At 31.3% G+C, this 24081-nt stretch overlaps 3 protein-coding genes and 1 pseudogene across 3 annotated transcripts; all 4 read right to left on the reverse strand.

Annotated features, from left to right (window-relative positions):
* Nucleotides 1-2429: 2429 nt before the first annotated feature.
* On the reverse strand, nucleotides 2430-3871 carry LOC102580059 (polyneuridine-aldehyde esterase-like). The gene is made up of 3 exons (XM_006346474.2): nucleotides 3344-3871; nucleotides 3118-3246; nucleotides 2430-2912 (listed from the first exon to the last, which is right to left on the reverse strand). The coding sequence occupies exons 1-3, from the start codon at nucleotides 3824-3826 to the stop codon at nucleotides 2628-2630; spliced, it is 897 nt and encodes a 298-aa protein (XP_006346536.2). The 5' UTR covers nucleotides 3827-3871; the 3' UTR covers nucleotides 2430-2627.
* Nucleotides 3872-5585: 1714 nt separating this feature from the next.
* LOC102586368 (polyneuridine-aldehyde esterase-like) lies at nucleotides 5586-6048 on the reverse strand (annotated as a pseudogene).
* Nucleotides 6049-9793: 3745 nt separating this feature from the next.
* Nucleotides 9794-11352, reverse strand: LOC102586693 (salicylic acid-binding protein 2-like). The gene is made up of 3 exons (XM_006346419.2): nucleotides 10723-11352; nucleotides 10487-10615; nucleotides 9794-10271 (listed from the first exon to the last, which is right to left on the reverse strand). The coding sequence occupies exons 1-3, from the start codon at nucleotides 11263-11265 to the stop codon at nucleotides 9987-9989; spliced, it is 957 nt and encodes a 318-aa protein (XP_006346481.2). The 5' UTR covers nucleotides 11266-11352; the 3' UTR covers nucleotides 9794-9986.
* Nucleotides 11353-12219: 867 nt separating this feature from the next.
* Nucleotides 12220-13477, reverse strand: LOC102587042 (salicylic acid-binding protein 2-like). Its single transcript, XM_006346420.2, has 3 exons — nucleotides 12903-13477; nucleotides 12690-12821; nucleotides 12220-12574 (listed from the first exon to the last, which is right to left on the reverse strand). Exons 1-3 carry the CDS (start codon nucleotides 13305-13307, stop codon nucleotides 12290-12292), a joined length of 822 nt encoding a protein of 273 aa, XP_006346482.1. The 5' UTR covers nucleotides 13308-13477; the 3' UTR covers nucleotides 12220-12289.
* Nucleotides 13478-24081: the final 10604 nt, after the last annotated feature.

Raw genomic sequence — 24081 nt, forward strand, 5'->3', positions numbered from 1 at the left:
TGCAATTTGCAACCAACTTGGTGCTTTTTGTATTGTTTTTCAGTTTTCCTTTGAGATGTTCATGTATATGTGCTTTTATACCTTATTATCCCATAATATTAATACAAGTAACTTTTTGCCTTTTTGCTTGTTGTTTTGTACCTGCGTATATCCTGTTTTTGCAAGCCGAAAGGGTCCTTTTCTTTTTTTAACTGCCTCCAATGATCATTGATAAGAAGGAGTTACATTTTAAAGTTTGGTATACCAAACTTAATACAAGATCTTGGGGTAGAAATAGAGTTAGATAAGCTCTACAAGTTAGCTATTACTCTACTAACTTGTGACAAAGAGGATTCAGAGGGGTTCGTAAATAAAATTGGTTTAACCTGTTGCATTCTGAAGGAAGGGAGCTTCCATCTATCTTTGTTGATTAATCCTCTAACTTCCCTCAGGAGATTAGAGAAAGAGTTGAAATCATGTATTGCATCAACACTATAGAATGTTCTGTTTTAGAGTTTAATAATTTCTAGAAAGGATTGGTAGAAGTGTATATTCAGGTAAATTTAGGAAAATCTGCTTGTCATGACCCTGTAGCTTAGTGGTGTTCACTTACTAGACGTCCTTATTCTTGCTACTTATGTAAGAAGCCATATATGCAATAGACAACCTAAATGTAGGTAGATATAAATAAAGATAAGTAAAACGGAAAATGGTCAAAATCCCCTTAAACTATGTGAAATTGAATAAAAATGTGTCATTAAGACATTTCTACCTATTAAGATTCAATTGGACTGTCACTTGTGGTATCACCCTTATGAGATGTTGAAGACCTGTCAACAGAAAACTCTAAGAAGGCCTCATCAACAAAGTACAAAGTTATTTAAACTTTTAATTAGAATGTAAGACTTTTATATTTCTTATACGTATGGCTGTAACATTTCCATAGTACAGAAGGATATCTGAATTATTTTTCATCTTCAGGAATTTGAAAATTTTGCCTTTAATTTTTATTTTACAACTCAATAAATTTTTAGATAGTTTTAGTTTGATTATCTCTAAACAGTTTATACCATTCACATTGGGTACACGTGGAGAAAATGACATAAATAGTCCTTTAACTATAGGAGTAGGTTTAAAATGGTCCCTTAACTATACACTTAACGGATTTAGTCCTTTAACTATTCAAAAACTTATCAGTTTTGGTCCCTTAACTATACACTTATCGGTTTTAAGTCCCTTAATTATAAATTTACCGATTTTAGTCCTTTAAGTATTCAAAAACTTATCAGATTTGGTCTTTGTCCATTTTTTAATTCAAATAGCTTAGGTTTATATTAACCGAAATCTTCGTGAAATTAAATCTTTAACCCCATTTTTTAAGTTGTTTCTCTATCCCCGCCCTTTTTCTTCAAAACTACTCTTATGAAAAGAATAATAACGTCAACGATTCAAAATAAAATTAATGAGAAAAGAAGATATAAGTCCTAATTTTATTCAATGGAAGATAAAATTAAACATATAATTGTTGTTAATGACTTGAATCCGCACTTGAATATGCTAATCAGTGTGGATTTATTAATTTACTCAAATTTCTATACGTAAAATAAAATGAATAGAATAATAAAATTGATCTATTTTTAAAAAATTTAAAAAAATTGCAATTCTATATTATAAATCCGCACTTGAATATGCTAATCAGTGTGGATTTTATTTAATTTACTCAAATTTCTATACGTAAAATAAAATGAATAGAATAATAAAATTGATCTATTTTAAAAAAATTTAAAAAAATTGCAATTCTATATTATAAATTTCAATTTCTGAAAAATTAAACAAATTCTGTTCAATGAAGTCGTTGGAGTACAAACTTTGGATTTAACGGGTAATATATTTTTTCTTTTTATAATAAAGTTTAGTGCATTCAAGTCCTTAGTAGCAATAATATGCTTCATTTTATTCTCTGTTGAATAAAATTCTGACTTATATTTTCTTTCCTTCTGAATTTTATTTTAAATCGTTGAGGTTAAGGTTCTTCGCATATGGTTAATTTGAAAAAAAAGTAGCGGAGAGAGAGAAACAATAGAAAAAAGTTGCTAAATAATTTAATTTCTCAAGGCATGGATTCCGTTAATATAAACCTAAGTTATTTGTATTTAAAAAATGGACAAAGACCAAACCTAATAAATTTTTGAATACTTAAAGGACTAAAATCGATAAGTTTATTGTTAAGAGACTAAAACCGATAAGTATATAATTAAAGGACCAAAGTTGATAAGTTTTTAAATAGTTAAAAGACTAAATCCATTAAGTATATATTTAAGGGACCATTTTAGACCTACTCCTATAGTTAAAGGACTATTTATGTCATTTTCTCGGTACACGTGCAACATGTCTCTCCAGAGACTACTAATTGGACTAAAATTCAATAGTTACAGGGAATAGAGGTCGTTCATTGATGTCAATTCCAAACACTGACACTACAATGAAAGGAAATAACAACTGGAAAAAAAAGACAGGAATATCAAATTAAGTAGCACGGTAATAGAACGTCCCTGAAAGAACTAAGATCGTCATATCAATGCATCAGATATGAAGTTTTATTCTCAAGCCTTGCACCTATTTCCCTTATTCTTCTCAATTAACAGCTCTTAGGCGTACTTATTGGCAATGCTCAGAAGAGCAGTAAATAGTTGTTGGGGCTTAGACATCATCATCATTGTGTCAGAGCCCTGGATCTCTTCCACTTCATCTGGTGGATTCTTTTCAATCATCAACCATTGAAATTCCTTCTTCAGAAGTTTATCGTCAACAGCAACAATGAATGCTCGCTTAACTGATCCATACCTTTTGTTTGTAATAACTATCTCCTTAGAAACATTTTCCACACTGTAAAAGTGTATTGGCCTTACTAGTGTATAGGCCAATGCCAAATCCTAACACCAAGAAGGAAGAAAACCCGATTTAAATCAGTAACAAGTCGTTGCCATGACGTACTTGAATAGATCTGTAATTTGGATTAACTATTGAAATCTTCCAATCGGTGATGCCTACTAATATTTTTTGTCAAAAGAAATCACTTTAGGGCCATTCTCATGACCAGAATAGTTATAGTATATATTTGAATTATGCTTTGCTTACCTGAATTGGGCTCCGCTGGTAAAGGTTAGTTTTAATGTACTTTGGACCTAGGATGAAGGTGGTTGGAGGATTCGTTGGCCCATTATCGTATATAACACAATTATCAGGTTGAGATACTGACTTGAGTAACTGTAACAAAGGATATTTAGTTCCAAACGTGTAAAAGCATAAACAAACATAACAGATCATCTCATTGCTAAAGTTGGAAATATAAAACATTTGGTACCTCATTGTAGACGGTGGTTACATTGATATTTGGACCAGGCATCAGACCAGTGACAAATACAGCAACTGAAATCTTTTTTGGAAAGGTCTCCATGGCTTTAGAAATGGCTAAGCCACCAATTTCATGGCCTACAAGAACAACTATTTCATGTGCAGTAAGAGAAGCCATGAACTCCATTAGTGGACTCAAGAAATCAGAAAAATGTGGGACTTGGAAGGTCTGTTTCGGGTTAATTCCTGAAGCACCCAAGTCCAGAGCTGTGACATTATGCCCTGAAGATCTCATCAATGCCACAATCTTGTACCAGGTCCAGGCTCCATGGCATCCCTTATGAACTAGCACAAAGTGCTTCTTAGCTTTAGGCCCTGGCAAGGCTGCATTTGCATATGACAACAAAAGTATTAGAACTAGACTTACTAAAAACTTGCTTTTCTCCATATCTTTTTCCCTTCTTTTGAAGAATGAGTACATCATATGAACCATTACAAGGGTAGCTTTTATAATTGGAGGATGTTTGATTTCTGCTAAGTAATAGGGGCTGGTGCAAACCTAGAAATTCCGTGTTAATTCATCTAAAAGTTGGGCTGATTTTTGATTAAATATGTAGTCCATAGACCATAGTACTGTTCCATAAGATTACTTTTCAATCTTTTGTTTTCATATTTGTTTGATATATTACTTTTGTTTTCATGTTTGTTAGATATATTAGATTTAAGAAAAATGTTTTATTTAGTAATTAACTAATATATTAATCTCTACTTTTGCCCCTATTTATATTGAGTGTTTCTCTTGGTAGTTTAATCATTCACCAATTCAACTTAAGGAAGAGATGAATAATAAAAATGTTTAACAGCCTTAAAATTATGACCATGTAATCTATTCCTTCAACTTTTTACACTGAATCAACCCTCCATTCTTTGAGTCCACTGGAGCTACCTTATCTTCATTCGATACAATAAACACTCAAGTAATTACATGAAATAGAAATAGAGGTTGTTTATTGATGTCAATTCCACACTGAAATTATAATGGAAGGAAATAACAACAGAAAGAAAATGATTGAAATGCCAAATCAACTAGTTCGGTAATAAGCTAAGGACTTTGATGAAAGTACTGAGATCGCCATATAAATGCATCAGATATGTGAATTGACTCAAGTTTTATTACCAGCCTTACACATGTCTGCCTTATTCTTCTTAATTAATTAACAGCTACTATTATTTGAGGCATTAGATTTTTAAAGGAGTTTGACTTCTCCTAGCTTGCTTAATTTAGGCTCATGTAGGCTAGCTGTTATTTGAAGAATATTTGGGCAAGCAATGTAGTAGGGGCTGGTGCAAGCCTGGGGATTGTAGCCATGATTGCAATGTCGAATTAAAAGTTTGAACAACATTTCAATGGCACTTTAATCTGTCTTTCACAAGAAATACTGAAATAACAATGAAAGGAAATAACAACTGAAAGAAAATGATTGAAATGTCAAATTAAATAGCTCGGTAATAGGACATCTATGGAAGAACTGAGATCACCATATAAATGCATCTGATATGTGAATTGACTGAAGTTTTATCCTCAGCCTTGCACATGTACCCCTTATTCTTCTTAATTAACACCTCTTAGCTATACTTATTAGCAATGCTCACAAGTGTAGTAAAAAGTTGTTGGGGCTTAGAAATCATGGTCATATCACATATGGTCAGAGCCCTGGATCTCTTCCACTTCATCTGGTGGATTCTTTTCAATCATCAACCGCTGAAATTCCATCTTAAGAGCTTCATTTTCAGTAGCAACAATGAACACTCACCTAACTGATCCATATCTTTTGCTTGAAAGAACTATCTCCTTAGAAATATCTTCCCCGCTGTATAAATAAAATGGCCTAAATAGTGTAGTGGCCAGTGCCAAATCCTAACACCAAGAATGGGAAAAAAAAATAAAACCTAATTAGTTCAAAGTTGATGTTGAGATAAACTATTAAAATCTTCCAGTAATGACCGGAATAACAGAACGTATTAGCTATTTCAATTACATTATGATTTTTTTTACCTTAATTGGGCTCAGCTTATAAACACAAGTTGCCAAGTAGTTCAGACCTGGGATGAGAGTGGTTGGAGGATTTATAGGTCCATTATCGTATGTAATACAATTATCAAGTTGAGCTATTGTTGCATTGATTGCCTATAATGAAGTATATTTAGTTTCAAATATGTATAAGTTTAAACAAACATAATAGATCTATCATCTACTGGCTCAAGTTATGAATATCAAAAATTGGTACCTTAAGTGTAGATATGGTGGTTGCATTGATATTTGGACCAGGCATTAGAGCACTAAGAAATACAGCAACTGAAATCATTTCTGGAAATGTTTCCATGGCTTTAGTAATGACGAGTCCACCAAAGTTATGGCCTACAAGAACTACTTTTTTATCAGCAGGAAGTGAAACCATGAACTCCATTAGCGGACTTAAATAATCAGATAAATGTGGGATTTTGAGGGCCTGTTTGGGGTTGATTCCTGAAGCACCCAAGTCCAGAGCTGTTACATTATGCCCTCATCAACACGACAATCTTGTACCAGCACCAGGCTCCATGGCATGACGTATGAAGTAGCACAAAGTGCTTCTTAGCTTTAGGCTCTAACACAGTATCATTGCTTTTCTCCATATCTTTTTTCTTTCTTTTGAAGAAGGTGAAACATTACAAAGGTAGCTTTATGAACTGAAGAAAACTGTGAGCATACAAGCTCATAACACCATTGATGAACTTAGAGAAGAAACTGGAGAGAGGAAGAAATGAGAGAGAATTTTATTAATCTGAATCTGGATACTTTTACAAGTGAGATACACCCACAGATTTATAGAAAGCCAGAAGAAGAAAAAATATCTAATCTACTAACTAACTGATTCATCAGCACAGTAATCGAGGTAACTAACTAGCACTAACTAACATTCTGAAATGACTGAAATGACCTTCTAACTAACTCATGGATTAGTAACTACCTTCTGAATGTTTAGCTATTTCAACATGAACCGACGAGTTTTGGTTCCTGCAAACTTTAAGCAACCCATGGGCCATGTTGGCTATTCTTTGAGGCATTTGATGTTTTATTTAGTGGAGTTTGACTATTGAATAACTAAATTCCAAAGGTAACCCGCATTGGGTATTATTTCATAGGGGTCCTGGGTTCACCTGAATCCATTCTCCGATCATATATTAATGTTAGATTTTGCAAAAATATACTTAAATATAAATATGTGAACCGCACTTAATTATGATAATTGATGCATCTCTTTAAGTGAGGTTTAAAATTTAAGTCGCTTATGTATCTTATTTTAAATTTTTATTAACACCTTTCTAAGTTATTGTTAGTAGGGTTGTTCATGGTTATGGTTAAAAAAACTAAACCGAACCGCAATTCGGACCAAATCAATTAAAAAAAATTTAATATTTGGTTTGGTTTGGTTTTAAAATTTGAAAATCGATACTATTTGGTTTGATTTTGGTTTTACTAAAAAAAAACCGCAAAAATAACCAACCCGAACGGAACCATAAATTAGAAATATAAATTTTATAATTATTTATTAAATTTCATAAAAAAATATATAAATATTTTATTAAATTTTAATTAACTTAAGTCTTTAACTTTATCCTTTTCTCAAGCCCAACACTTGAGTCTAACTATAACAATCCTAAGTCCAAGTCCATCAAAATTCATTTTAGTCTTTACCTACCCTACTTCACATAAAATAATCACACTTTCTCTTAATTGAAGCACTTTGTTCATGTAATGATAACTCTAGTATTGCTTAATTGAATCGACAGTAGCTTTTTCGTGGATTTTTCATATACTAGGTGTTTGTGTGTATCGAGATATGTACGTCCTCAAAAAAATTATTACTTTCAAACTGAATAAATCAGAAAAACTGAACAAACCAAACCAAACTAACAGTTATTTTTTTCGTTTGGTTTGATTTGGTTTTAAAATTTTTAAAAACCGACTAGATTGGTTTGATTTTGGTTTTAATTCATAACCGATCCAAACTGAACCACGAACACCCCTAATTGTTAGCACTTGTCTTGTTCTAATTAACAAAAAAAATATTTAAATTTGAAAATGCCTAATTTTGGTTAGCACGGTACAATTTTATGTAATTAAATCAAATGAGTATATTAAAATTAGAAGTAGTAGATGTTATAACATACTGTCAGTTGGCTCAACCGATCTCAATACTTTTGACACATGTACAACAAATATATATATATAATACTATTTTAAAGATAAGAATTAATTTTGGACCTACAATTTTCTTTAAAAATTTTAACTTTATTTTTTTGCCCTTTTTTTTTTTAACAAGTTGGGAGTGAAAAATTGACAGTGTGTAACCAAATCAAGTAAAAAGAAAAAAAGCAAAAAAAATTATGATTAAAGGGACCCTTAGTTACAAAAATTATTTAGTGATGGAGTTACAGTTTTATGCATAAGTTAATCGTTTGTTTGCAAAATTAAGTATTTATTTGGAATGAACTTTTATTTACAATTATTGTTCTTGGCCTTACAGATTTAATATTGTTCCCAATAAAGAAAATTGTACTCTTCTGCAAGATTACTTGGATGGATTACTCGGTCAGTAAGATGATAGTGTAGGGTGGCAATTGGGCGGGTCGAGTTAAATTTGGACGGGTTATAATTCATGGGTTTAGATAATAATCGGGTCAAGACCCAACTGAATTCAAATTTGCTTGAATTAAAATGGGTTGCTTGAAAATGAGTTAGGTAATGAGTTATATAACAAGTCAAGACCCAACTCAATCCAATTTTTACCAAATTTAATTATTTTATTTGTTCTTTTAAAATATTTTAGTACCAAATAAAATTATTTTTCTTTATTATGGCTGTATATAACCTATTGAATTGAAATAAATATTAAAAATATTTTGACTAGATTCCTCATGATGAGCCAATTCGTATTACATATCAACCCAATTTTTAATGATTTGAGTTAAAATGGACTGAGCTAATAAATGGACGGGTCAATAATCCACCCTAACTTAAATGGGCTGGACGAACTGGACGGGTTGAATTTGATTTCTTAGATGATACCTTCTTTAAAATTATTTGGTACTATTACTATTATATCATTTTGCTTTCTCCATCTAACTATCTCAAATTAAGGAAAAATGGCAACTGAAGTAGAATCAGTAAAATAATGTCATTCGTATATAGCTATCAGTTTCTGATCAAGTGTGAGATTTAAACAAAGGTACCACCATTCATGAAATTTTACTTTACTTATGATATTTAACTGTTTGGTCTTGAATCTTAGTTAGGTAATTTACATGAAATAATTGAGGTGGTTTATTGGTGTCAATTTCAAACAGAAACTGTAATGAAAGGAAATAACAACGGAAAGAAAATGATTGAAATGTCAAATTAACTAGTTTAGTATTAAGGACTTCTATGAAAGTATGTATAGTGTCGGAGCTAGAAATTTCATGAAGAGTGTCCAAATATTACATAAGCAAATAATTGATGAAGGGGTGCACTGAAAAATTTAAAATCGAATTATGTAATATTAATAATTATTTTTTTATGAATAAATATTCCAAATTTTTAAAAATCAATTTGTATAATATTTAGTTTTAATATCTGTTTAATTTAATATAAAGAAACTAATAAAACAACAACAAAAAAAGAGAGGAGAAAATTCAACTTAAAATCATTTTAACGTTTCAAGCTTTCACTATCTTGACGATAATAATAACAACGAGACATGAAAAATCGAAGTAGAATCAAACGAGGTCTTCTTTTGTTCACTTTTAGCAGTGTTATTGGAATATTATAGAATTTGTTTCATAAACTTTAAATTAAATAATTATGTTTAAATTTTAGTGAAAAGTCAAATTCATTGAAAATCCAATTGGCTACTAAACTTTCATTTTTTAAATTGTAGATTTCTAATTAAGAATCATTTTTGATAAATAATATTTGTATTAATTAAAAAATAACAAATTTACTAACTATCATTTAGAAATTAATTTAATTATCCTTGGACAATTAGAAGATCAAGTTAGTAACTAATTTAAAGGGCTGGCAATAGCCGCAAGGATTCGAGCCTTCTCCCATTATAAAGGGCTGGCAATAGCTTGCACGGATTCGAACCTGCACCCATCACACTGTGGGAGGGCATTACTGGGCGATACCACCTTGTTGTGTTAAGGATGTCCAAAGTATGATATTTAACCGTTTAGATTAGCATTTACTTAGTAGCCAAGCTAGGTACCTTTGTATCATTAAGAGGGCTACACTTGTGGCTTCTTGGTTTGCCAAATTAAAGTAGGTCCTACTACAAGCACTCCACTAGATGCTACTATTGTCTTGGGTAAGTAATGTTAAACACTCTGATCATATGTTCTCTTAACTGTTTGGTCTTGAACTAAAATTCAGTAATTATAGGAAATAGTGGTCATTTATTGATGTCAATTCCAAACACTGAATCCCAATAGAAGGGATCAACACCTGAAAGAGAAAATTAACTAGGACTTGTATGAAAGAACTGAGATCACCATATATATGTGAATTTGACTGGAGTTTTATTCTCAGCCTTACACATGTCCCCCTTATTCTTCATAATTAACAACTACTAGTTATACTTTTTGGCAATTCTTACAAGACTAAAAAAAAGTTGTTGGGGCTTAGACATCATCATCATTGTGTCAGAGCCCTGGATCTCTTCCACTTCATCTGGTGGATTCTTTTGAATCATCAACCGTTGAAATTCCTTCTTCAGAAGTTTATCTTCAACGGCAACAATGAATGCTCGCTTAACTGATCCATACCTTTTGTTTGTAATAACTACCTCCTTAGAAACATCTTCCACAGTGTAGAAGTGTGTTGGCCTTACTAGTGTATAGGCCAACGTCAAATCCTAACACCAACAAGGGGAAAAAAAAACGATTTGAATCAGTTCCAAGTTGTTGTTGCCATTAAGTACTTGAATAAACTCTTGAAATATTCCAATAGGTGAAGCCTACTAATAACTTTTGGCTAAAGAAGTCACTTTAGGGACATTCTCATAACCAGAATAACAAAACTTATTGGCTATTTCAATTATAGTATAAATTTGAATTATGCCTTGCTTACCTGAAATGGGCTCCTCTGGTACATATTAGTTGCCATGTACATTGGACCTGGGATGTAGGTGGTTGGAGGATTCGTAGGACCATTATCGAATCTAAAACTATTATCAGGTACAGATACCGACCTGATTAACTGTAACAAAGTATATTTAATTAGTTTCAAGCATGTAAAAGCATAAATAAACATAATAGATCATCACCTCATTGCTAAAGTTGGCAATATGGAACATTAATTGGTACCTCATTGTAGACTGTGGTTACATTGATTTTTGGACCAGGCATCAGAGCAGTGACAAATACAGCAACTGAAATTTTTGCTGAAAAGGTTTCCATTGCTTTAGTAATGGCGAGTCCACTATAGCTATGGCCTACAAGAACCACTTTTTCATGTGCAGGAAGAGAAGCCATGAACTCCATTAGCGGAACCAAGTAATCAGAAAAAAGTGGGACTTGGAAGGTCTGTTTCGGGTTGATTCCTGAAGCAGCCAAGTCCAGAGCAGTGACATTATGCCCTGAAGATCTGAGCAATGCCACAATCTTGTACCAGGACCAGCCTCCATGGCCTGCCGTATGAACTAGCACAAAGTGCTTCTTAGCTTTAGGCTCTGACAAGGTTGCATTTGCATATGACAACAAAAGTGTTAGAACTACTAGACATGTTAGAAACTTGGTTTTCTCCATATCTTTTTCCTTTGTTTTGAAGAATGAGCACATTATATGAACAATTACAAGGGTAGCTTTATAATCTGATCGAGGAGTTTGGTTTCTGCAACTTGCTTCCATGCAGAAGCAATGTAGTATGTACGTAGGGGCTGGTAGTTTTCAGGACAGGTCAATTTGAGCAAACTCCACGTAAATTCATCTAAAAGTTAGGCAAATTTTGACTAACTATGTAGCCCATAGATCCATATTAATCCATAATTGTCAATCTTTTGACACCTCTACATATACTGAATATGAGCCAAAACTATTGGGTTTGATGAACCAATATATTTATCTCTACGTTCGCCCCTGTAATTATATTGAATGTTTTTCTTGGTAGTTTAATTATTCACCAAGTCAACTAAAGGAAGAGCTGAATAATTAAAAAAGTTCAGCTGTCTTAAAATCATGACCATGTAATCTAATCCTTCCAACTTTTTCCACTGGATTCAATCATTCATTCTTTATACTCTCACACAGATGAGATTTTACTGTCTGGTCTTGAACCTAATTTAAGTAATTACATGAAATAGAGGTTGTTTTATTGATGTTAATTCCAAATAATGAAAGGAAATAACAAGGGAAAGAAAATGGTTGAAATGTCAAATTGATTAGCATGATAATAAGGACTTCGATGAGATCGCCATATAAATGCATTAGATATGTGAATTGACTCAAGTTTTACTCTCAGCCTTACACCTGTCTTCCTTTTTCTTCTAAGGCTTTACACTTACCTCCATGAAGAAGCCAACTCTAAGTTGGCTATTATTTGAGGAAGTGGACAAGCCTGGGGATTGAAATGTCAAATTAAAAGTTGGAAACAATATTTTAGTGTCACTTTAATCCGTCGTTCACAAGATGTTCTTGAACAGATTTATCATGAATCATTGCATTCCTTAACTACCATCTTACATAACCTAAATATATTATGTAGAATTTTATTTCATCAAATTGTTCACAAAGTTTAAACAATTCCAAAGCGAAACATTTGAATACGTTATGGAAGAACTGAGATCCCCATATAAGTGCATCAGATATGTGAATTGACTCAAGTTTTATTTTCAGCCTTACACATGTCCCCTTATTCTTTTTAACTAACAGCTCTTTAGCTATACTTGTTAGCGATGCTCAGAAGAGTAGTAAAAAGTTGTTGGGGCTTAGACATCATGGTCGCGTGGTCAGAGCCCTCGATCTGTTCCACTTCATCTGGTGGATTCTTTTCAATCATCCACTGTTGAAATTCCTTCTTCAGAGCATTATTTTCAGGAGCAACAATGAACACTCGCCTAACTGATCCATAGCTTTTGCTTGTAAGAACTATCTCCTTAGAAACATCTTCCGCGCTGTATAAATAAAATGGCCTTACTAGTGTAGTGGCCAGAGTCAAATCCTAACACCAAGAATGTACAAAAGAAAATCTAATTAATTAGCTCCAAGTTGATGTTGAGATAAACTATTAAAATTTTCCAGTATTAGCTATTTCAATTACAGTATGATTTTCTTACCTCAATTGGGCTCAGCTGATAAACACTAGCTGCCAAGTAGTTCAGACCTAGGATGAGAGTGGCTGGAGGATTTGTAGGTCCATTATCGTATGCAACACGATTGTCAAGTTGAACTATTGTTGCATTGAGTGCCTATAATTAACCAAGTATATATATTATTCAGTTTCAAACTTCACTGCTAAGGTTGGGAATATGGAAAATTGGTACGTATACCTTAGTGTAGATATCGGTTACATTGTGAATTGGACCAGGCATTAGAGCACTAAGAAATACAGCAACTGAAATCTTTTCGGGGAATGTTTCCATGGCTTTAGAAATGGCGAATCCACCAAGGCTATGCCCTACGAGAACTACATTTTTATCAGCAGGAAGTGAAGCCATGAACTCCATTAGTGGACTCAAGTAATCAGAAAAATGTGGGATCTCAAGGGCCTGTTTGGGGTTGATCCCTGAAGCACCCAAGTCAATAGCTGTGACATTATGGCCTGAAGATGTCATCAATGCTACAATCTTGTACCAGGACCAGGCTCCATGGCCTAAAGTATGAACAAGCACAAAGTGCTTCTTAGCTTTAGGCCCTAACACGGTAGTTGCGTATGCCAACTTGCTTTTCTCCATATCTTATAGTAGTATTTTCTTGTGTTGAAGAAGGAAGACTAGGCAGCTTTATAATTCAAGGATCGAGTTTGATTCGTGCTAACATACTTCCATGTAGAAATAATGGTAATTGCCCATTAAATTACCTCATCTTGTAAAAAAGTATCTATTCATTTTAAATGGGTTGATTATTTTTATCAAATATAGATCAAATCAAATATTTTATTCATTTTGGACTATTTTTTACTAGTTCATATTCGACTCAACCCGTTTGCCACACCTAAATATATAAACTGTTGGTGAATTAAGCATTTTAGAATTATATTTTATATTGAAATGTTACACCAACATAAACTTACAACAAAATGTTTGCAATGTACTAAGCGGATAATCAAATATTGGACAAAATCACTTTATAGAACCAAATTTAGCGGAAAATAAGATGATGAAAGTAAGAAGCAAGAATAAAAGAGTTAGGTTGAATTATTTGTATGATTTAATTAGTAGATACTTCATCCGTTCACTTTTACTTGTCACTTATTTCTAAAATAAATTTTTATTTTTACTTGTCACTTTTGACGTATCAAGAAAAAACAATTATTTTTTCTATGTTTTTCTCTCAACATTAAATACTTATTTTTCAAATCATTTTCAAGACAAAGGGGATAGTTTGGTAAAATAACTATATTAATAATTATTTTTTTAATGGGTGTGACAAGTAAAAATATGACAAGTAAAAGTGAACGGAAGGAGTATATATTATGAATAAGTTAAGAGACTTAGCTATCGTGTTTATTTATATGATTGAAATCTTTCTAAAACAAGCTATAAATTTAAAATATTTATTCACTCTAAAAATATATGACAAAAGACGAGAAAACACAAACACACGCGTACGCGACTATACAAAGTTAATATCTCAAAGGTGACTAAACTTTAAGAATTTATTTAGTAAAGTACTCATTGAAGTTTGTTTTGTATCAATAAAATCACTCAAGTTAGGTCTTTATATTAAGAAAATCACTTAATTAAATTTCTCATTAAATAAAATTTGATATGATAAAATAACTCCTAAAATAAATAAATAAATTTAAAATATTTATTTATTAATAGTGATTGAATTCCTTCTATGGTTCCACATGAGAAATCAGTACGAATATAACCTCCATGTCCAATTGAACTATGAGCTAGAAGTCATTTTACTTTCGTTTGGGTCATGGCAGCCAGTGCTCCTAAGATCATAGAAGCAATGTTGCAAAAAAAGAAGATTTGTTGCAATGTAGCTCCATAAGAACCATAAATAGAAACACGTGAAATATTAACAGAAAAAAGAGATTTTAGGTGTAATAGAAAGGAATGTTATAGCCGGGGTGGATGAACCCTCATAGATATCAGGTGCCCACATATATAGAGTCAAAAGATATATGGAGTCTGAAGGGTAGGGGGTTTTCTTCGGGGCTCGAGAGATGAAATAGATATACATTTATATATGTATTTGTGTATCTAAAAATAAATATTTTACTTGGCATATATACTACAAATAAGTATTTTAATTAATTTATTTATTTTAGAAGTTAATATTTCAAAATCACTCAATTTTGGACATAAAAAATTACTTATTTTGTTATGTCAAATTTTATTTAATAAGAAATTTATTTGAGTGATTTTTTGGATGTAAAAATTTAAGTTGAGTGATTTTATTGATATAAAACAAAGTTCAATAACTTTGTCAAATAAATTATTTAAGTTAAATGACATTTTGAGTTATTAACTGTGACTATACTAAATGTATAGAGGTTCTCAAAATAAGTTTTGCTTTATTTCATAAAGACAAGAAATATCATAAAACAGAAACTTGATAAGAATTAGGACGAAGAGATGTTTGTCTTTTTAATTGACATATTTTGAAGGCGGAATGAGATCGGGAGATCCTTGTATTTGACTTTATTTATAAGTTGGACCCTTATAATTGTGACTTTACCAAATGGATCCTTAAACTTATTCAAACACAATATTTTAAACCTTGTTCTCATCTGATATGTGTGCGTGTAATACATTCATTTTGCACATGAAATACCACGTCATTTTTAATGACATGTCACTATTATTACTCCCTCTGTCCCATTTTATGTGAGGTAGTTTGACTCGGCACGGAGTTTAAGAAAGAAATGAAGACTTTTAAAATTTATGGTCCAAAATAAATTATAGAAATTTGTGTGGCCGTAAACAATTTCATTAAAGGTAAAATAAACATTTTATAGTTAAATTGTTACTTAATATAAAAATGTGTCATTTTTTTTTTGAACTAACTAAAAAGAAAAGTAAGTCATATAAATTGTGAGAAAGAGAGTATTATTTTTCCAATGACACATCAGAAATTAAATTTTAAAATTATAAAAAATAAAAAGTGCAATTTTCTCCCTCCCCACTCCTACTTCATCTTCTTCATTCTCACCCACTCTCTACGCCTCACCCCAAAATTAAAAAAAACCATCATTTTCATCTTTCTTCACAGTTCACGTTCAAAAGTTTTCTCAATCATAAAATATGATAGATTGTGATTAGTTGTTGCTCGTGCTTTGGGTTCTATTTATTTTGATTTGATTAAAAAAAATCAAGAAAACATCTTGGAAAAAATATAATTATGAGTAAATTCAAGCAATTGATCTTAAACTTATGAAAACGGTGAATGATATGTTTTCTTGCAAAGCTTTTCTTAATTTTCTATTTGATGATTATGGTGATGGGTGTACGTCAAAGAAGAAGAATATAAAAGGGGTGGGGTGGGGTGGGGTCTTGGGCCGAAGAAGAAGAGAAAAATGGTAGGGTTGGGGCTAAAAAAGAAGAGAACAAGGATGGGTGGGGCTGGAAAAAAAAAAGAGAAGGGGTGGGGGTGGGGTGGGCTGAAGAAGAAAGGTTTTGAGCATTTTTTTTTAATTTATTATTATTATTATTATTTTGTCTTATAATTTTGAGAATTTTTAAATAAAAATATTGCATTCACTTGCTTTAAAACGCGTGTGGTCACACATTTGTTCAATTCAGCCATTTTAATGCCACATAAGCTTAGTCAATGGTCAGAGAGGTTTAGAAAATAGAGTTTCATCGAGTTTAAGGATTCATTTGGTAAAGTAATGAGTAAAAAGGTTCAACCGACAAACGGAGTCAAGTCTCTCAGGTCATTCCCCCTATTTTGAAACATGACATGAAAAAATGTATTTTTTTTATAATAAATAAAATAAATGATAGCTTCGTTGAGGTGGGGTATAGGCAGAGATCATGTATACCACCAGAAAATTCTTTTTTTGGGAAAAGGGTCAAAATATCGTTGAACTATTCAAAATAGTCAAAATTGTTCAATTTTACATTTCTATAGATACACTAGATATTGAAGTCTTTGCCAACATGAACCCAATATATATTACTTAGGCGAAATTGTTTGATGGACCTTTGTACTTGTATGCATTTGTTTTTTGGACCTTTCAACTTAGAATTTTGATCAACTGAACCATTTAACTCAATAAAACTTAACATTTTAAATCTCTTTGACAGTTGACCAAGCTTATGTGGCAACTTAATGAATGAGTTAGAACAAATACGTGATTCCACGCGCAAAAGGAGAGTAGACATAAGAATTTAGATTAAAAATAATTAAAAGAAAAAAGAAAAAGAAAATAAAAAGAAGAAGAAAAATTTAAAATAAATGTTTCATTTCTTTCTTCTTTCCCCTACCCATCCCCATTTCTTTACCTCTTCAACCATCACTTTTCCGTTTCTTCCCCACCCAGACCCCCCATTTCTCTCTTTCTCCCGTTCCCTGCTCCTTTCCAATTTCTTTTTCTCTTTTTCTTTTTTCGTTTTCGCTTCCCCAAATTAAAAACGAAATTGTGCAAAAAATATTGAACATAATAAGCAAAGGAAAATTCAGAAAATTGGTGGGATAAACATAGTTGCCAGAGAAATATGTCTAATAAGTATTCTGGCCTCTTTTGCTGTCAATATTGTTCTTGATTTGTCGTTTTTTCATTTTTCCAAGGGTAAAGTGACAAGATCTGATAATTTTGAATGGTGAAAAGTAATTGTTGAATATCTTTATAAAATTAGATGAAGTGTATTGTGTAAAATTGTGCGTAAATATTAAGGTATTTCAATGATGATTCATTGGTATCAATAGAGGAAAGGGTTTTAGAAATTGCTCAAGTAACCATGAAGGGAGTAATGGAGTGAAAAAGAAGAAAAAAATTATTATTTTAAAATAATAATAATAATAATAATAAATGGCGTGCCGTATAAAATCTGATGTGAATAATGGCATGTTATTTTCATTGGGCATTTGAAGTTCACACAAAATTAAAGGGATTTAAAATATTGAGTTAAAGGGTTCAGTTGATAAAATGCTAAGTTAGAAGGTCCAGAATACACACTCATATAAGTATAAGGGTCCATAAGATCATTTCACCTATTACTTATTTGATTTAATTTATGTGACACCGATAAAATTTGAAAAAACTAATCAAATATTTTAGATATTTGTTAAATATTTTAGATATTTGTTAAATATTTTAAGTTGTTGATCATTGTGATTTATAATATTTTCACTTAATTTACGGTTAATATATATTACTCATTTTCTTTCAATTTATGTGACATAAATGACATTTTGAGATTCAATTGAATTCTTCATATATGTTTTTTTTTTAAATTAAGTAATTAATTATTGTTATTTATAATACTTTTTATGTATTTTTTGAAATATAAGCTCACTAATATTTTTGAAACTTGTGGTCTAAAAATAAGTGAGTGATATTTGTGCTGCTATAAATTATTACATTAAGGAAAAAATTGATATTTTAAAGTTGAATTGTTATTAAAGATAGAAATATATCATTCTTTTTAGATTAATTAAAAAGAAAAGTGATAAATTGGGATAAAAATCAGCATACTATATTTCATTAATCATAAACTCATTTAATTAATTTGATAAAAAAATTACAATTATCAACGTTACTAGATTTCACTTGTTTCTTAAGCTATTACTATTATTTTTTATTTATCCAAAATTTTGATTAGTTCCAATTTTTCAAAACTACTGGTTCTCTATTTAAAATAAACAAAGCTACTATCGTACTATTGCTATGTTATACTTTTACTACCACTGACACATTACTATTAGGGGTGTTCACGGGTTGGTTTGGGTCGGTTATTGATCAAAACCAAAACCAAACCAACTTAATCGGTTTTAAAATTATCAAAATCAAACCAAACCAAATATAATATACATTTATCGGTTTGGTTATTTTCGGTTATTCGGTTATTAACCATACATAAAAATAAAAGAAACAATTCATTCAAAACGTTAAAAAAGTAGACAACAATCATTCAAACGAAAAAATAGTTAAAATGACTGGCATTACAGAACTTTGGATCATTGAATTTACTAAATAAACTTCAAAATTCACTATTTTTGGCATAGAAGGAAGAGACAATGACATTTTCAGTCCCACAATGAATTGTTTTATGAATATAATATATTATGTATGTATAATAATAAAATTTATGTATATAACTTGTTGGTTCGGTTCGGTTATTTCTTCGTATTTTTTTCGAACAAAATCATAACCAAACCAATGACTATCGGTTCTTAACAATCTAAAATCAAACCAAAACCCAAATTAAATCGATTTATTTAATAGATTTGGTTTAGTTTTTCGGTTTAGATCGATTTTTATCCAAACCATGAACACCCCTAATTACTATATTGATATGCAGAATATTACTATGTAAATAAAAGAGCTGTGTATTTAAAGCCAACCTCAGGATGCACTAATTTTGGGTGGGTTCCACAAAGTCAGGAAAAGTAACACTTTTTTTTTAATAATAGAATAATATGCTCTGGCTTTTTGGTCTCACATCACCATCACAGATTTTAGTACAACCCAAATAAAGTGGTTAATTTGGAAAATGCCAAAATTGTCCTTTCGTCGGCAAGCACCCATGTTTAACGAGGAGCTGCTTGCCGTAGTTCTAGGTTCGTTTTTAAAAATAGTTCTCTCAAATTTTTTATCATTTTAGAAATTTAAAATAAAATTAATTATCTTTTCTCTATTTTATCTTCGTAGATAATTAATTTTATTTTAAATTTCTAAAATGATAAAATTTTTGAGATAACTATTTTTAAAAACGAACCTAACAATATTATTCAATATGCATATAATTTTTTTTTTATTTTTTTTCACAAATTTATACCACTAGACAATGTCTTGTGGCGTTCTATTAAAAATAAAAATAGAAAACTCATGGGGCTATACCTTACCCTTATAATTGTTGTTCATGGTGTGATCAATTATTTTTTGTGATACAGTAAGGCAAAAAAGGCAATAATGTTTTTCTATTGCACATCAGTTGGACCCTTTTCTATTTTATGTGTGTGAGTGAAGCACAACCGCTTACACATGTAATTTCACGTCATTTTATAAAATTTCATGTCATTTTTAATGCCACATAAGAAATTAAATGTTAAAAATAAAAAAAAATAAAAAAAGTTTGCACATTAAAATTTCCAGTATCATGTTCTTCATATTTGCTCATAATTGAGCACTAAATTCGTGTCAAATTGGTCTAGTTCTTCTTATTTGACATGCAATTTTTTTTACACTAAAAGCTTTTACCAACACAAACCCAATGATTTTCCATCATAATTTTGAATTAATTTCATAAATTCACAAAACTCATTTGTTATTCTTCAAGTTTCTTCACGAAGTTTTTCAACTTTTCAGTATACATCATTACTCTTCTCCTGTTAAAATCTTATTGAAGAGGCCTCCACTTCACACTTAGTGAGGTGAATTTCATCAAGAGTATAAGATTCGAAAACCCAGATTTTGAAAGTGTAAATCAACCAAGATTCATAGAGAAGTAATTTGAATTTCAAAATTAAAGAAACTAAAATGGTTGAGATAAGAGATTTGGTTGGGTGGGTAAGGGGTGGGAGGCGGGTGTTAAGAAGAAGAAGAAGGGGTGGGGTGGGGTGGTGGGTGGTTTCAAGGAAGAAGGAGAGGGTGGGGGGCTGAAGGAAGAAGAAAGTTGCAGGCGAGGGAGTGGGGTGGGATTAGGGGCTGATGGGTTGATTTTTTCTCTTTTTTAATTTAAATTATTTTTACTATAAAAATATATATTCACTCGCTTTAATATACGTGCAGTCAAGTATTTTTTCAACTCAATATTATTAGTGCCACATAAGTTTGGTCAATGATCAAATATGTTAAAAATATTGTGTTTTAATAAATTTAAAAGTTCAATTGACAAAGTCATAAGTATAAGAATTCAACTGATAAATGAAATCAAGTATAAGAGTCTCACAGGTCATTCCGTCTATAAATTAAAAATGCAAAAACTAATGGGGGGCTAGACCTTACCCTTATAATTGCTTATAATTGTTGTTCATGGTGTGATCAATTATTTTTTGTGATATAAGGCATTTGCTGTTTTTGTCGTTTTGTATTATATTCATTACTTTCTGTTCGTTTTTACCTGTCGCGTTTTATTAATCAATCTACAACGATATATTGAATTAGATTAGTTAAATATTTTACATTAAAATTTTAAATGTTCAAAAACGGTATATAAAACGCTATAAGTTATAAGCTTTCTCTTTTTAATCTGATAAAAAAATAAAGTTTAAAATATTAATCAAAATTTTAATGCTTCTTGGTAGGAAATGTTAGAACAACTGAACATGAATGATAAAAATATAAGGAATTCAAAACAAAAATTTGTTTGGCTTAGAGGCACGTTAATACGTTTCTTGAGGATAGTTGGAGTCTCTTCCACGAGCAATCAGAAGAATAAATAACAACTCTATCTTCGGGATTCAACTAAGCCACAAAACAAGTAGCATTCAAGAATGTTGATCTTCTATTCTTGAATTGGTGATTTCACCTTTTGATTAATGTCTCACAAGTATTTTTCAAGGGAAAGTAGTTTTGTTTGAGTGCTTATCTTTTCAATCAAAAGAAATTCAATTAATAGGACAAAAGTTTTGCAAGAAAAAGACTTTTAATTAAATAGTATTTATTATAGGTTCATGAATTGAAAATTAAACTTATCTTTCAAAAAATCCATAACGTAGAATTTTAAAAGTGTCTTGCAAAACATCTATAACGTAGAATTAAAACAAAAATGAATATTACAACTCACATTCATGTATTTTGTTATTTCAAAACTTTTAACGGATGGATTTGTTTCAAAATTAATTGAAACACTAACTCTTACAATCCCCCACTTGTTTCAAAAAAAAATTTATTTTTGAAAAATTCAAAAAATATTTTGAGACATTAATCTAGCAACATGCATCAATAATGGTGTCTTTTGGACTTGAACCATTAGCTAGTGAAAGCTTTCTAAATCATTGACTACTTAGTGAACGAATCTTGAACTAAGTGGTTCATTGAATGAAATAGAAAAATACTCCACGCATATCACTATGTTTCGGTGAAAATCGAAATTCTTTGACACTTTACGGCCATGTGTCCTGAATCCTTTTAGCCAAATGCTTTAAGATTTCCCTGTTAAAATCTTATTGAAGCGGCCTCCACTTCACACTTAGTGAGGTGAATTTCATCAAGAGTAACTTTGCATACTCCGACCAAATAGTCTATGAATTTCATTTAGAGAAATTAATCTCGTCCTCCTTTACAACAAAGTATCGGTAAATCTATCAAGAGTATTCCTACACACTCCAATCGAAATCGATTTATAGACTTATTAAGAGAATATAATCTCATCATTCTCTTTAGTAGGGATATCAAAAAAATTTATCAAGAGTTTTTTTACTTACTCCAACCGAGATCGGTCTTATAAATTTATTAAGAGAAAAGAATCTCAATCATGCACATCTACTTATTTCATTTTAGTTCGAAAAGGGAATTTTATAGATGTGCTTCACAATTGTAACTTTACTTGTTTTTTCCTTTGAACCCAAGATTAAACATCATTAGGTAGGGTTACCATAAAGTACAATTAATTTACAACAGGCTTTATTCCCATCCCATTACAAGTTTCCACCACTAACTCTTCGCCTAACCCTTTAGACAAAGGATCCTCTAAATTAAATCTGGACTTCACATATTGAAGCAATATCACGCCTTCCTCCAATAATCTTCTCACATGATTGTGTTTGAGACGAACTTGTCTCGGTTTGCCATTGTAGCAATCACTTGAAGCCCGAAATATAACAGCTTGATTATCACAATAGATAGTTAAAGGTGGTACTGGCTCTCCACAAAGGAATATCTATCAACATAGATCACATCCAATCAGCTTCTTCTCCAGCAGAAGACATAGCTATAAATTCTGACTCCATGGTTGAGTGAGTAATACATGTCTGCTTCTTTTATTTCCAAGAGATTGCTGCTCCAGCCAAAGTGAAAATCCAAGCAGTAATAGATTTAGAGTCATTCGGATCAGAATTTCAAATAGCATCGTTATAACCTTCAAGAACAACTGGAAATGTAGAATAATGTAGGCCAACATTAATTGTTCCCTTCAGGTATCTTAAAACACGAATTAAGGCATTTCAATGTTCAACCCCAGGATTACTAGTAAACTTGCTCAAAGTTCCTACTGCGTAACCAATATCCGTCCTGGTACAATGCATGGCATACATAAGACTCCCAACAATCTGAGAAGTTTGATGCAAGGATCAAATGGTGTAGGAGCAGATTTGTCATCAAAGTGATCAAATCTCTTTAGAACTTTCTCAATATAACTTGATTGAGTAAGAGTCAAGTTATTTGATGATCTCATGATTTTAATGCCCAAAATTACATCAGCTTCTCCAAGATCTTTCATTTCAAATTGAGAAGCTAAAAACGATTTTGTTTCTTTGACTCTTTCAATATCAGTTCCAAAGATCAACATATCATCTACATAAAGACATATTATAACACCAGATTTTCTTAAAATTTGCTAAATATGCAAATATCACCACCATTGATTGAGTAGCCATTAGAAATCATTACTCTTCTAAATTTTTCATTCCATTGTTTTGGAGCTTGTTTTAATCCATAAAGAGATTTTAAAAGCTTACAAACTTTGTGTTCTTGACCAGGAACGACAAATCCTTTTGGTTGTTTCATGTAAACTTCTTCCTCTAGACTTTCATTCAGAAATGCAGTCTTCACATCCGTTTGATGTATTACTAGACTATGAATTGCGGCTAAAGCAATCAAGAGTCAAATAGAAGTCATTCGAGCTACAGGTGCAAAGGTATCAAAATAATAAATATGTTTCAATTGAGTAAAACCTTTTGCTATTAAGCGAGATTTGTACTTATCTAAGGTACCATCATATTTCCATTTCTTTCTAAAGATCCATCTACAACCAATAGACTTATATTTCGGAGGGAGGTCTAATAAAATCTATGTATTATTTGACATAATAGAGTGCATTTCATTATCAATAGCTTCATGCTAGAAAGTAGCATCATGTGAAGCCATTGCTTCAACATAACTTTCAGGATCCTTTTCAACTAAATAAACTTGAAAAATAGGTCTAAAGTCTCTTAGTTTGGCTGATCTTGCACTACGTCTTGGTTGACTTTCTTCCAAAGGTTCAACTATTTCCTCTTAAGAGGAGATATAGAAGAACTTGCATCTTGTTCCAAAGGTTTTTTTTTCTTAGGAAATATATGCTAAAAAAATGTTAGCATGCAACGATTCAATAATTGTGTGAGGGCTTGGGGTCTCAAGATTCAAAAATCTATAATTTTTACTGGTTTGTGAATAATCAATAAATA

The sequence above is a fragment of the Solanum tuberosum genome, unplaced genomic scaffold (assembly GCF_000226075.1).
Source record: "Solanum tuberosum cultivar DM 1-3 516 R44 unplaced genomic scaffold, SolTub_3.0 scf00073, whole genome shotgun sequence".
In the NCBI taxonomy this organism is placed as follows: domain Eukaryota; kingdom Viridiplantae; phylum Streptophyta; class Magnoliopsida; order Solanales; family Solanaceae; genus Solanum; species Solanum tuberosum.